Here is an 11,676-nt window from a genome sequence, read left to right as displayed (position 1 = left end):
ACTCTCCCAAAACCCGGCAATGCCATCATAAAAAAGACGAATAAGCTCCTATTCCTTCAAATTGCCATAGCTGTACTCCCACTAATCCCACCGAAGACGAAGCAGCGAATAGGGAGGCGCCGGTAAGTTAAGGACCCCATCATCGTGTGTAGACAATAGGTTCATGGCTCGAACGTCTAACGACTGCGAGGGCCCACAAAAGGCTCTATAGTATGTTACATATTGCATACCATACCATGTGCTTCCGAACTACTATGTCGGCAATTTGGGGTCGTACGACCGGCAGATGCAAAGTACCGGCAACTAGCGCCCACATGCATCTTCTATAGCTTATATTTTGCCAAGATAGGTTCCAATCTAAATCTACTGTACTGCCAAGAGGGCTTCTAGACCAAAGTGACCCAACGTCGAAGGCCGGAAGCCGGAAGATTACACATTAAGACAGGGACTATGGACAAGCAATAAGTTCAAAGGAAACCTTCGAATTTCCGCATGTATACAAGATAATCGATTTAACCTCAGGGGCAGGAACGCTCAAGTATAACGCTGCCTAACCTATATTCCACGGAACCGCTGAATCCGCGACAATGCGACCAATCTAACGCCACCTTATTTTACCTACTCCGATCTTCACCTCGAGCAGAGCTCCTAGTAAATATATCATAATTAAGCCCCAAAGCTCGACATATCATACTTAAAGATACGCTGAAACATCAGAAGCCTAGAGACACTGGTGAGAAAGGGCCAGTGATAATATGAATCGTGCTCACTAGGGACCACAGTTTAAATGAGAGTGCTTGCCCAAATGTACCCAAATGTATGCATATTATGGAGAAACGGAGTTTTTTCCGCGTCGCGGTCAATTTACAGGCTCCATGTTCAAGCTCTATTTCTCTGATGCTTTTCCAGGGCAGTGAAGGGCCCACAAACCAGGACCATAAGCACATTGGGTTGATGCCTCGTACAATTAGGAATGCAACGGGAAAGCAGCTTGTATGTAAGAATTGGAACGTCACGATAGCTGCCCATTCTAGTAAGTGCCTGACCGTTTTTGGCAGTACGGTATACGCAAAGTAGTACGCCTTGGTAAGACCTTGGTGTTGACTCGTGTAATATTATTACAAGTGTGGCACCCAGGCAATTTCGATACGCTGCGCCACAGGGACCAGACACTTCATGTCTTATAAGAGACATCTATACCTTGTATGAACCTGTATGTTACAGATTGACGAGACCGTGCGAACTCTTGTCAATCTACCGGACTAGGTGTTGCAAAATAGTAAGATGCGCCACTCAAGCGAATGCTGAACGTGTGACAGTCTGACTGCCCATCTACACTTCCCCTGTTTCAATGATAACCCATCTATTTGTGAAGGTGACGTTTCGGCAGCAGTGGGCAGCTCTAGTTCGTTATTGAATGGCAAAGTTCAATATCTCGCAGCTCGTATGTGCCCTGCCCTTGCTGGGGCCTAAGCGATCAGTAGTCGGAAACAAAAAAATAAGATAAATAAATAAAAATAAAATAAATAAAATGAAATAAAAATAAAAATGAGTAAATGTATTGCCGATGGATCTCCAATGCTCAGAGCCTGTAGCCTGACATGAGAGGCTTGATCAAGGCCGGGTGGGGTATGATGGTGGTAACAACTTGAGTCATCGCAGACTCGGATCCCAGGTTCGTGTGTTCCCAGAGAATCCCAGCTCGGTGTCAAAATATTACACTAGGTGACCGATCGCTGCAGGGGAATGCCTGCTCACATCCCTCTATTCTAGCTATCCTATCCCCCAACACTATTTGCAATACCGGAGCTACGCTTGGCTTCTAAAACCGCAACTACGCATTTACCATTTCAGAAAATGGCCAGCAACCGCATCGAACAGCCCGTCATATGCGTCTTGTATGCCCCTCTCAAAACCGATCCTACGTGCAGTTTCGTTGAATCAATTCTCTAATGGTATGATCTTAGTTGTGGCGCACAGCCTGGAGAATCGCCCGAGTACATCGCTGCAGCTCGTTCCCTTGCCCTTGAACTACACAAATCCAACGCGAAATTGATCTACGGAGGGGGCACACGCGGTCTGATGGGCGAGGTAGCAAAGACTTTGGTATCATTATCCGGCCCATCCGCAGTCCATGGCTTCATCCCCAGGGCATTGATAGCATATCACCCGGAGGCCAACGCGGGCTTGACTGTCGAACCCCAGGATGGTAAACAACCAGAGCGAACCGTTCCCCACGATACCAGTTTGAAGGATACCAGTGGGCCTTTATTTGCCGAGAGCGAATATGGGAGGATTACAATCGTGGAAAGCATGCATGAAAGGAAACAAAAGATGGCAGAGCAGGTTCTTGCTGGTGGCCCTGGGTCCGGGTTTGTGGCCCTGCCGGGTGGGTATGGGACACTTGAGGAAATCGCAGAGGTCACCACATGGAACCAGCTGGGCATTCATGACAGGGGAATTGTCTTGTTGAATGTTAATGGGTTCTGGGACGGTCTTATTACATGGATAACAATGGCCGTTCGGCAGAGATTTATTGGACCAGCCAACAAAGACATTATGGTGGAATGTAAGGAGGCGGGCGAGGTTATTGGAGCACTCAGAGCATATAAACCAAGTGATGGCAGGCTGGGCCTATTGTGGAATCACAATTAGGGGCCAGGTTAGAGGTGAGGGGCATCGGCAGTATTTCGAAGGGGCTGCAACCCCAGTTTCCGGGACCCTCCGATCGAATTTTCAGTCAAAATTTACTAGCTAGTATTATATAGTAAGCCCAACGCCCAATCAGGAACACTTCCATCGTCTATACATTTCCAACTTTCTTTCCTAGCAAAAACTCCCCCTTCTCCGTCGTCATTTCAGCACGCTCCCAAAAGAGCGGTCGCTCAAGCTATTAAAGGTAGAAGAAAGTCGCATTTGCGTAATTCAGAGAGGCGCTATCAGCTAAATAAGAGGTGCTGCTCGAAAGTAGCAGCTAGATAGCCTCTGTTAATTTTAACATCGTTACCCTTATTGTGAACTCTTGTGTTTATCCTGGAAGCACGAAGGTTAATACATTAGCGAAGGACGCTACAGCCCTATTTAACCAAATAATTGACCTTAATAACCATAATAAGCTAGAGATTAAGCGATCCATTCTTGACGGTATAAAGATAAAGTTTAACACTAACTTAACTGCTGCGTAGATTATTCCTATTATCGTCACGGCCCACAATACACCCCGTCGTCCATCTCATCCATATCCTCCCCCGAATTCCTCATCTCCTCGCCATCGCCCATCATCTTCCAGAGATCCCACAGTGCCCGGGGCGAACACTTCATCCACCCCGGAAAACTGTCATACTGGTCCACCGTCGGCCATGTCTCGAGCACCTTCACAAACTGCCTCGTTTCGTGGCTGCTTGGGTCCCTCCGCCTCTAGGCCCTCCACCGATGCATCCAGCAGCGTGAGCAGGGACTCCTCGTCGATAACAATGCACATTCGATCCGAGTTGAAGAGGTCGCGTCGGCCCTGTCCTTCCACAAAGGCCTCGAAATAATCCCGGACTGATTCCATCGAGGCCCCCGCGAACCGCGCCGCGTCTTCAATGACGGTGGACTGATATTTGGCCCAGATGCCCTGATAGAGGGCGGGGTCTACTCGGGGAGACTTCTCGCTGTGGGAGGCGCACTCCGAAAAGAGGATTTCTTGATGCAGGCGTCGAGGAAGGGGAGGATGGTGGGGAATGCGGCCTCCGCCTGTGGGGAGAAGGTGGTGCGGTAGATTGTGTATCCCCAGTGCTGCTCGATTTGGAGTCTGTTGTGCAACTCCGCGGTGGATCGGGGCGGCGGTGCGAATGCCATTTTAGGTATCAGGAGGGAAGGGGAGAAGGTAAGGATTGAAAAGGGAGGAAGGACACGATAGGAGAAAAGAGGAGGGAGAAGTTTCGCCATGGGAACGAGCTAAAATAGTCAATCGACTTGTCTCACTCCTCACACTCTCTTCTAGATTGATTCTTCTATGTCTTCTCCCCTCCCCCCAAATAAAAAGACTAGTACGTAATAGTACTGCTTAGCCACTGTCAGTTTACTAGGTATGTATTACTACGTACTCTACTTCATCTCAATCCAACCCTGTAGCTCCAATCTCCGCGTCCGAGGCGAGTTTTCTCAGACTCGCCAGGATCTCATTTACCTGCAGGGCTTGGTCGCCTGTTCGTACCGCCCAGTACTCGACCATCTTCTTCACCCATTTTTCCACCCTCTACGCACGAGCTTCGCATCGTTCTCGAGACTGTCTCGAATTCATTCGTCCCACCAGTCCTGCACAAACTCGTCTGCGTTCCCGCCATTCTCCCACGCTTCATCCGCTAGGCCCCAGGCTTCACGGGCTACATTCGACGTACTTATCAACCGGGAGTTCATGACGGGGTAGTTAAGGTACACGAGGATCGTGAGAGGCTCCCGAAGATACTTCAAAGCGGCCTCGGGATTGTCTTCTTTGATAGTAGCTGGGATTGTCTTCTTTGATAGTAGCCTCCATCCTCGTGTCAGGAGTGGGGTTCTCTCCGCGCTAGATCTGCGTATAGACATCTTAGGTCAGTATGCGTGCGTTCAAGTCAAACGACTCGTGGCTTTCCCAAGGGACACATACCCGGGACTTCACGTTGTCCAAGCGGGTGAGGGAGAGGGTGAAATCAGCGCTATTAAGGGTTAACTATGACCGGGGCGCTTACTGAGCGCTCGCTGAGCCTTAACGGGTGAGAAATGCTGAGTGAGTAACCCTCGGAGCGCCCTCATTAAAGCGGCCTCATCCAAATAGGACAAGTCACATTGATTCTAAAAAATCAAGTCTGTATAGTAACAGATGTACAACGACCGGCTTAGCATTCCATATCAGTCGTTATATCCGAGGTGGGTTTGGCCCACGGTCGTTATCGCCGAAGGTGGAGCGCCGATCCTCTGAGATGTATGTCGAGTTCGCAATGATAGTCGTGGCCGTGCCACGTGGGATCTCAGTTGAATATGCCTTTGGTATTCGAAATGGGCGCAAAAGCGCTCCAAATCAGTCACCATCAGAGTCATTGCTAGATCTGTGGTGGCGCGTATGTCTAATCGTACGGGGGTGGGGGTGTCTTCAAGGCTTGACTATTTCGAATACGCAGTTAGAGAATAATTGCCCTTGTCTAAGAGAAAGTGCCGCGTACCCCTGTCGATCCTTCCTACGTTATGCGTCCAGTCTCGCAAGCTTGTACCGGTTTTAGTATAACTTATAACATCATCTTCTGCCGACTTTATCACCGGGATGTCTACCCAGAGATTTTGCACCAACCAATGCTCAGAAATGCAGACGACCTTGTATGCGTAATCAAATGCCGTGTCCATTTTAGTCTACATGGGGTCCCTTGGATATGTGCCATAGTGATAGATTGAGCCGCAGATCGATCGGCCTATAAAGGCTTAACACTCCTCCCACTGTCGCATATTTTTCTGTAGACCAAACGTCTCTTCTTCGCCTGCCTTGAAATACGGTCATAGAATCGTTTGGAGAATGGTATTTAAAAGCACTTTTTGCTGGGCTCTCCTAGCCTCCTCCCTCAGCACTGCGGCCGCCACCTGCAATCCCCAAACCCTGAACACCACAACCTACCTCTACCCAATCACCAAGGAAAACACCACAGTGTTTGACGTCGCAAAGGCTACCAACCGCGGCGTATGTGACATTGGCCGCCACAACCTCATGGCCGATGTTACGATCATTCCCAATGTTGGTGAGGAGTTCATCATTCCTCCGGAAACCTGCGAGCCTGATAACGAGACCTGTCTGCTACCCGAAGTCGACTCCACCCGGACATGCATCAACGGGGGACCCCGTCTGTATTACACCGTCAATGGAGACACCTACGAAAAGATTGCGCGCCGGCTCAACATTTCGACCGCCTCGCTTATGGACTGGGACATGTCGGGGGCTGCCGCCACGGATATCCTGCCTGTCGGTCAGTTTCTCAAGGTGCCCCTTTGCGAGCCAAGTCAATGCGTGATCAAGCCGTATTCGTTCAAATGGGGCGTTTACAAGGACCTGGCGGAGAAATTCGGCACTACGGTGGGCCAGATTATGATGCTCAGTGCAAGCTATAACTACAGCTCCGTGGCCTTCTCTGCCGGCGGCACATACCCACCCATCAACATTCTAGTGAACTGCACAACGTTGTCGAACAACGTCACTGTCCTTAACTAAGGGACTCTGATGGAATATGCACCAGGCTCGCCACTTTCTCAATCTATGCGGTGTTCTGCCCGTCTTTCATTTGTCAAGTCAATTAATGTACGCTAGTCATACTTTGCAAAGATGAGAAGGAGGCTTCATTTCAATCGGCGCGATAGTATATGTAGTATCTCTGAGAAAATCGAAGACTAGCCGTCTTCGTCGGATTGCTGAATTAAGAAGCAATATTTCGCATTTAACGAACATCAGTTTGGCTTTAGTAGTGAGAGGAAAAATAGCAGCAGGATTTACAGGGAGCACACTTTTCTACACCTCTCTTCTGCCTTCCGGCGAAGATTGTTTTCCAAACTGCTAGGACCACAGTGCAGTGCATCTCTCGATTCCTCAATAACAGGACCTAATGAAGCCAAGTAGCGGGACGTGGTGGAACCGATATTGCCTCGTCACGAGAGCAGGCGGGGAGGTCCTTCCCCGCAGTCGCCGTCTCGAGGTCAAATGTTGGCAGATTTGAGAGCAATATAAATGTCGTATGTTTGTCTCTCTGTCTCTAAAGTGACCAGAATACACGCAGTCACTCAGATCCAGTCACGATGTCTTCCGTCGCACAGCAGCCCACCGCACCCCAAACCCAAGTCACCCTGGCCTCCAAGGTGATTGCCAGTAAGGACTCTCCACCAACCTAGTTATCCAGACCTCTAACGGACTTTAAGTTACCGGTGCAAATCGCGGGATTGGTCTTGGTATTGCAGAATGCTGTCTCAGCAATGGAGCCGCCAAAGTCTACTCTATCGACATCGGTGAAACGGGCGACGACTTCATGGTTCTGTCGAAACGGTACCCCGGTCAGCTTTTTGCCATCCATGCGAACGTGACGCAAGAAGAAACTATCACCACCGCCGTCGACAAGATAATTGAAGAGGCGGGAGCGCTGCATGGCATGGTTGTAAATGCGGGCCGTACGCATCATAAGGCGGCGTTAGATTTCACGAAGGAAGAGATCGAGAACTTGTTTAATGTAAACTTGTTCGGGTCTTTTTATACTGCTAGAGCTGCGGCCCGTGCTTTTATCAAGCTCAATATCAAGGGCTCGATTGTCTTTACAGCATCGATGGCGTCGTACAGACCTAATAAGGCAGGCAGTCCCGTACACCATTACCGTCTGGAGCAGAGCTAACTCCCCCATAGAGAGTTCCTTCTACGCCATATGGTGCTTCAAAGGCAGGTATTCGCAATATGACACACACCCTGGCGATGGAATGGGCGCAATATGGCATCCGGGTGAACAGTGTATCGCCTGGCCTTGTGAACACAGCGATGACATACTGGGTACCACAGCAACCAGACTGGGAGCAGCAGCTAAAATACTACGGCGGATTTCCCCGGCTAGCTGAAGTTCAGGAGTTAGGCGGTGCCTACGTGTATTTGCTGAGCGAGGCAGCCAGCTACACGACGTCAATTGATATCCCAGTTAATGGTGTTATTGGCAGTAAGTACTCCGATATTGGTCCAAAGGATCCATGAGCTATGGGTACTAACGGTTCGTAGTCTGTTAACTTGGTGGTCAATTTCTCATCATGCACCTAATTAGTGTCTTCCGCGGAAATAAATAACAGGAAACATACGTTAGCATCCTAAATGATTATCTTACAGTGCCTAGTTCCATATGGGGAGTTCAATAATTCACCTCCCACCTATCTCATACACCTCATTTGGGGTAGAATCCAATTCAGGGATGGACTTCGCTTGTGCAGCGCTAGTCGGAAGGCCCTCTATATGTAGCCCTTGGTTCCAGCGGTGGTAATCATCACTGGACACTTCTGACATTGGCCGACCATCCCAAACAACAGTAGGTGACCCATACGCTGTTCCGATGCTGGAACTAGCTCGGTGCTTGCTGGTTAAGGTTCCGGGACTGGCGTTGAGCAGGGGGTCTGTACATCTCGTCAACCGTTGCTGCAGCAATCAATAAATTGGGACGCGGGAAATTACATACCTGCTTGTTGGGGACCTTGGTCATAGGATGGCGCTGGATCATGTAGGTGTGCGCACTGCGGCTCTCTGCCTCCATCCTCCCTCGATCGTCTGCGCCGTTGGCGAAGGAGAAAGATCATTACCACGGCGAAAATCACAGCGGCTGTGGCACCGATCACAATTCCCGCTATGGCCCCTGCAGATAATGCGGAGTCGGAATCGGAAGGCGAGGCTGTTGGTTCGCTAGGTCCCGTGGTTGACGACGGCGCGCCATCGAGGAACAATGAGAGTTGGTCGATGGAGGATTTGCTCCATGCAGCGGGAACCAGATCACTCGTGGGACATCCGGCAGTTTGGGCACACGGGTTGCTTTTACAGCAACCGAGAAAGGGCGGGTTGGTTTTTGCACAGGAGTACCAGTTCGCGCTTGTCGTATTGATGCAGTTGTTTGGACGGATGGAGTCATAGACACTCTCGTTGAAGGAAGCGGGATAGAGGTCGGGACATGGCGAAGATGATTCGGTATTTCTGCACGGATCAGAGGAGCAACAGCCTACAAAGTAGGGTGCAGATTCGCAGACAAACCAACTGCCACCATGAGGACACTGGAAGTTGCAGTCTTTGGAGCCAGCTTTGCAATCACTCATTGCAGCTAGTAGATATGGCTTTGGATGCTAGGAAGCAAAAAGTGCTGGAGATGGTCGTAGAGGCAAATGAGAGAATATGCAAGTATGCGGGGTTGAGATGCAATGCAAGGTGCAGAATATAATCCACAATCATTAGAATACAGATGAAACAAGATATTTGATCGTGAAAGACATCTGAAACGATGTATAAAATAGATGTGCTGCTTCAAGTCAGATGGGAACTGAAACCGTCTGGGATCGTCTTTGATATAATCTGACTTACCATAAGGCTGTGCTCTGCGACCGAGTTTTGCATCATTAGGTTATTTACCGTGGACCCCCAAACGAGACAAGACATTGTACAGTCTTGGAACTGACATATTATTGTTGGGTTTAAGGCCATAATCGCGGCAGACCAACAGCAAGACGGAATCTCATCCAATTGCATCGTGGTAAACTGTGAACAATGCATGGCACGGCCCTCGGCGGAGGCAGTGTCCCCGTCTTATCTACAAAGCAGCCTTATGGGACATGGATGAGGGGTTGCGAAGGGTCTATTTATATTATCGTGCATTTCTTATCAGAAACTGTTCCAATCATAAGTAACCTTGCTCCGGACTGTCACATTGGCACATGAAATATTGTTGGATTGATCCCTGCTATGGCCAACTCGAAGAAGGCTGTGATTCAGACGCGTTGGCCATCGTAATTATATAGGATGATTATCAATACAACATAGGTAACACACATATGAAGGTACGAACCTAAAACACGAGGTAAAAGATATCATAGAGAATTATAAACAGCTCGGACATCCATCGTTCAGTGTCAGTTAGCCACGACAGCGGTTCCACAAATGAATCGGGATAGTAATCACAATGGCAGTTTACGTCTTAGGTCGTTAAAGTGTATGCTTCACTGACAAGACTGCACTATTTACTGTGTTTCTATGCCTTATTACACCATTGGAAACTTCACCTCCACGACCTGTCCGCTACGCTCAACGCCATCAACTGTTGCACCAGCAGTGGTAACATAGACCGTTTGGCCATCACCTGCAGGTGTTAAAGAAGTCGGACCCAGTAATATCGAGCTATGCACAATGACAGTATTCTTCCCATCAGGCGATATCCGAACGATGTCATTCTCTCTCTGCGCGACATACGCCACTCCACTAGCATCCACCAGCATATCATCCCAAGAAGGACCCCCCGAGTGCGCAATAACCGAAACCTCCCCGAATACAGTACCGTCCTCGTTCACCGGTACGCGGCCCAAGATGCCACGCGCAGAGTTGGTGAAATAGACATGGCCGCCCACAATCTTCAGTCCATTCACTCCTAGAGGAGATGACGCATTTGCTGGCGCTGCCAGCGCCTCATGTTGGAAAGCAAGTTGGACGTTGCCTCCTTTGCGAGAAGTATCAACTCTCCACAGCCCGCCGACACGGGAATCGGCGCTCAGCACCACGTGCGGCCGCGTCGGCAGTGCGCATAGACCGTTCAGCATTTCCGCCTGGGGCAGTTTGGCCACCACCTGCACCGTAGCATTTCTCCTAAAATCAACAGTGTATATTGTTTCGTTGTCGTAGTGGTAATGGCCTCGCACGCCTCCTGATATGGCGAACTTGTCAATCCCGATGGCCGTGATTCCGGTCAATGCCGTGGCGCCGGGCAGAAGAGCGACCATTTCAGCTTGTGGGTGCTGCTCCTGCGGGTTCAGTGTGTACAACCCGCCGTTTGCGAAGGTCGACAAAAGGAGATGGCCATTTGGACGTATATTGCTGTTCTCGATGTCAACTGCAGTGGAGAAGTTGAACAGCTGCGTGACGGACTGAGCGAATGCCGAGCTGGCTATGGTGATCAGGGGAACTAATCTGATAACGGAGCGCATGATGATCTCGCTTTATATTTTGAATAAATCCATGCCCCTCGGCGGAAAATAAAGGCTGTCCTTAAAAGAAGAAAAAGGAAACTTGGACTTTTGGACGCCCGTGTGATGGAGCTCGGCTTTGATGCAATATCCCCACCGGCGTCGCGGATAAAGAATGCTCGGAGTTTACTCCTCGTCTAAGTAAGTATAAGAGCGGATCAATATCTACGAATAGCACATCCCTTCTTGTTTCATACAAGTGCCCCTGTCTACGGAGTACTGCGTAGTCTTTAGCCGAGAATGACACTGATTGTCATCTCCTGCTAATCCGTAACCGAGCACGCTATTGTACGAATGATTAGACTATACCAACTTCAGCCTTATGGAATGTTCGCTTCATCAGATGCCTCTTCTCTGAACAAGAAACTCATATAGGAGTCGACCTCGTTAATTGACCCGTCTCCCACTCCGCTAAATGCAAGAACCAGATTCATGTGCCATTGGAGCTGTAGTAACTCCATTGAGGGCAGTGGGCGGACGACCGGGTCGCGAGTATAGAACTGGATCAATTCGCTGCTCTGAATCCGCTTACCCGTGTCCTCGTAGAACAATGAATATTTTACGTCATCTGAGGAAAGGTCATCTAGCGAAAAATAAGGAACTGCTTGTCGCTCGAGTAAGTGCGCGTAGGGAGCCAAAAGAATTGCACATCCACATATTTGCCATCGTCGCTGATTCCCAAAGGTCTCAAGGCAAAGCGAGCGCTTGACCAGGCCTCGCACGCGTCGCGGGAGAGACACACCAAGTTCTCGCAAGCCTGCGGTTCAGCGGTCCTGAGTACTGCCCTCTCCCACGATGCCACTTTCTCCTCTAACCAAAAGCACATCATCATGTCCCAGAATTTCTTATAGTCCGAATTGGTTTTGAGAAAACCATTTGGCCAGATATGTAGTATCTCTAAGGGATAGTCGGAGTTCAGTCCAGTTAACATGCAGGTCTTCG

At 49.4% G+C, this 11,676-nt stretch overlaps 5 protein-coding genes across 5 annotated transcripts; 3 read left to right on the top strand and 2 right to left on the bottom strand.

Annotated features, from left to right (window-relative positions):
- Positions 1 to 1,665: 1,665 nt before the first annotated feature.
- Positions 1,666 to 2,816, top strand: BDV59DRAFT_167919 (LOG family protein). Its single transcript, XM_073687992.1, has 2 exons — positions 1,666 to 1,898; positions 1,968 to 2,816. The coding sequence occupies exons 1-2, from the start codon at positions 1,858 to 1,860 to the stop codon at positions 2,653 to 2,655; spliced, it is 729 nt and encodes a 242-aa protein (XP_073552278.1). The 5' UTR covers positions 1,666 to 1,857; the 3' UTR covers positions 2,656 to 2,816.
- Positions 2,817 to 3,337: 521 nt separating this feature from the next.
- On the bottom strand, positions 3,338 to 3,843 carry BDV59DRAFT_197807 (uncharacterized protein; the record flags this gene model as incomplete). The annotated part of the gene is made up of 2 exons (XM_073693013.1): positions 3,338 to 3,636; positions 3,672 to 3,843. The coding sequence occupies 2 exons, from the start codon at positions 3,841 to 3,843 to the stop codon at positions 3,338 to 3,340; spliced, it is 471 nt and encodes a 156-aa protein (XP_073552277.1).
- Positions 3,844 to 5,530: 1,687 nt separating this feature from the next.
- BDV59DRAFT_197806 (LysM peptidoglycan-binding domain-containing protein) lies at positions 5,531 to 6,217 on the top strand (the record flags this gene model as incomplete). Its single annotated transcript, XM_073693012.1, has 1 exon — positions 5,531 to 6,217. One exon carries the CDS (start codon positions 5,531 to 5,533, stop codon positions 6,215 to 6,217), a length of 687 nt encoding a protein of 228 aa, XP_073552276.1.
- A 472-nt stretch (positions 6,218 to 6,689) lies between these two features.
- On the top strand, positions 6,690 to 7,834 carry BDV59DRAFT_45819 (uncharacterized protein). Its single transcript, XM_073696431.1, has 4 exons — positions 6,690 to 6,865; positions 6,916 to 7,337; positions 7,391 to 7,691; positions 7,751 to 7,834. Exons 1-4 carry the CDS (start codon positions 6,796 to 6,798, stop codon positions 7,756 to 7,758), a joined length of 801 nt encoding a protein of 266 aa, XP_073552275.1. The 5' UTR covers positions 6,690 to 6,795; the 3' UTR covers positions 7,759 to 7,834.
- Positions 7,835 to 7,885: 51 nt separating this feature from the next.
- BDV59DRAFT_197804 (uncharacterized protein) lies at positions 7,886 to 10,695 on the bottom strand (the record flags this gene model as incomplete). The annotated part of the gene is made up of 3 exons (XM_073693011.1): positions 7,886 to 8,136; positions 8,199 to 8,704; positions 9,968 to 10,695. The coding sequence occupies 3 exons, from the start codon at positions 10,693 to 10,695 to the stop codon at positions 7,886 to 7,888; spliced, it is 1,485 nt and encodes a 494-aa protein (XP_073552274.1).
- Between the last annotated feature and the right edge of the window lie 981 nt (positions 10,696 to 11,676).

Source organism: Aspergillus ambiguus (genome assembly GCF_047715705.1).
Source record: "Aspergillus ambiguus strain CBS 117.58 unplaced genomic scaffold BDV59scaffold_2, whole genome shotgun sequence".
NCBI lineage: Eukaryota > Fungi > Ascomycota > Eurotiomycetes > Eurotiales > Aspergillaceae > Aspergillus > Aspergillus ambiguus.
Note: the sequence above shows the minus strand (reverse complement) of the source record. Positions and strands in the feature narration are given on the sequence as shown.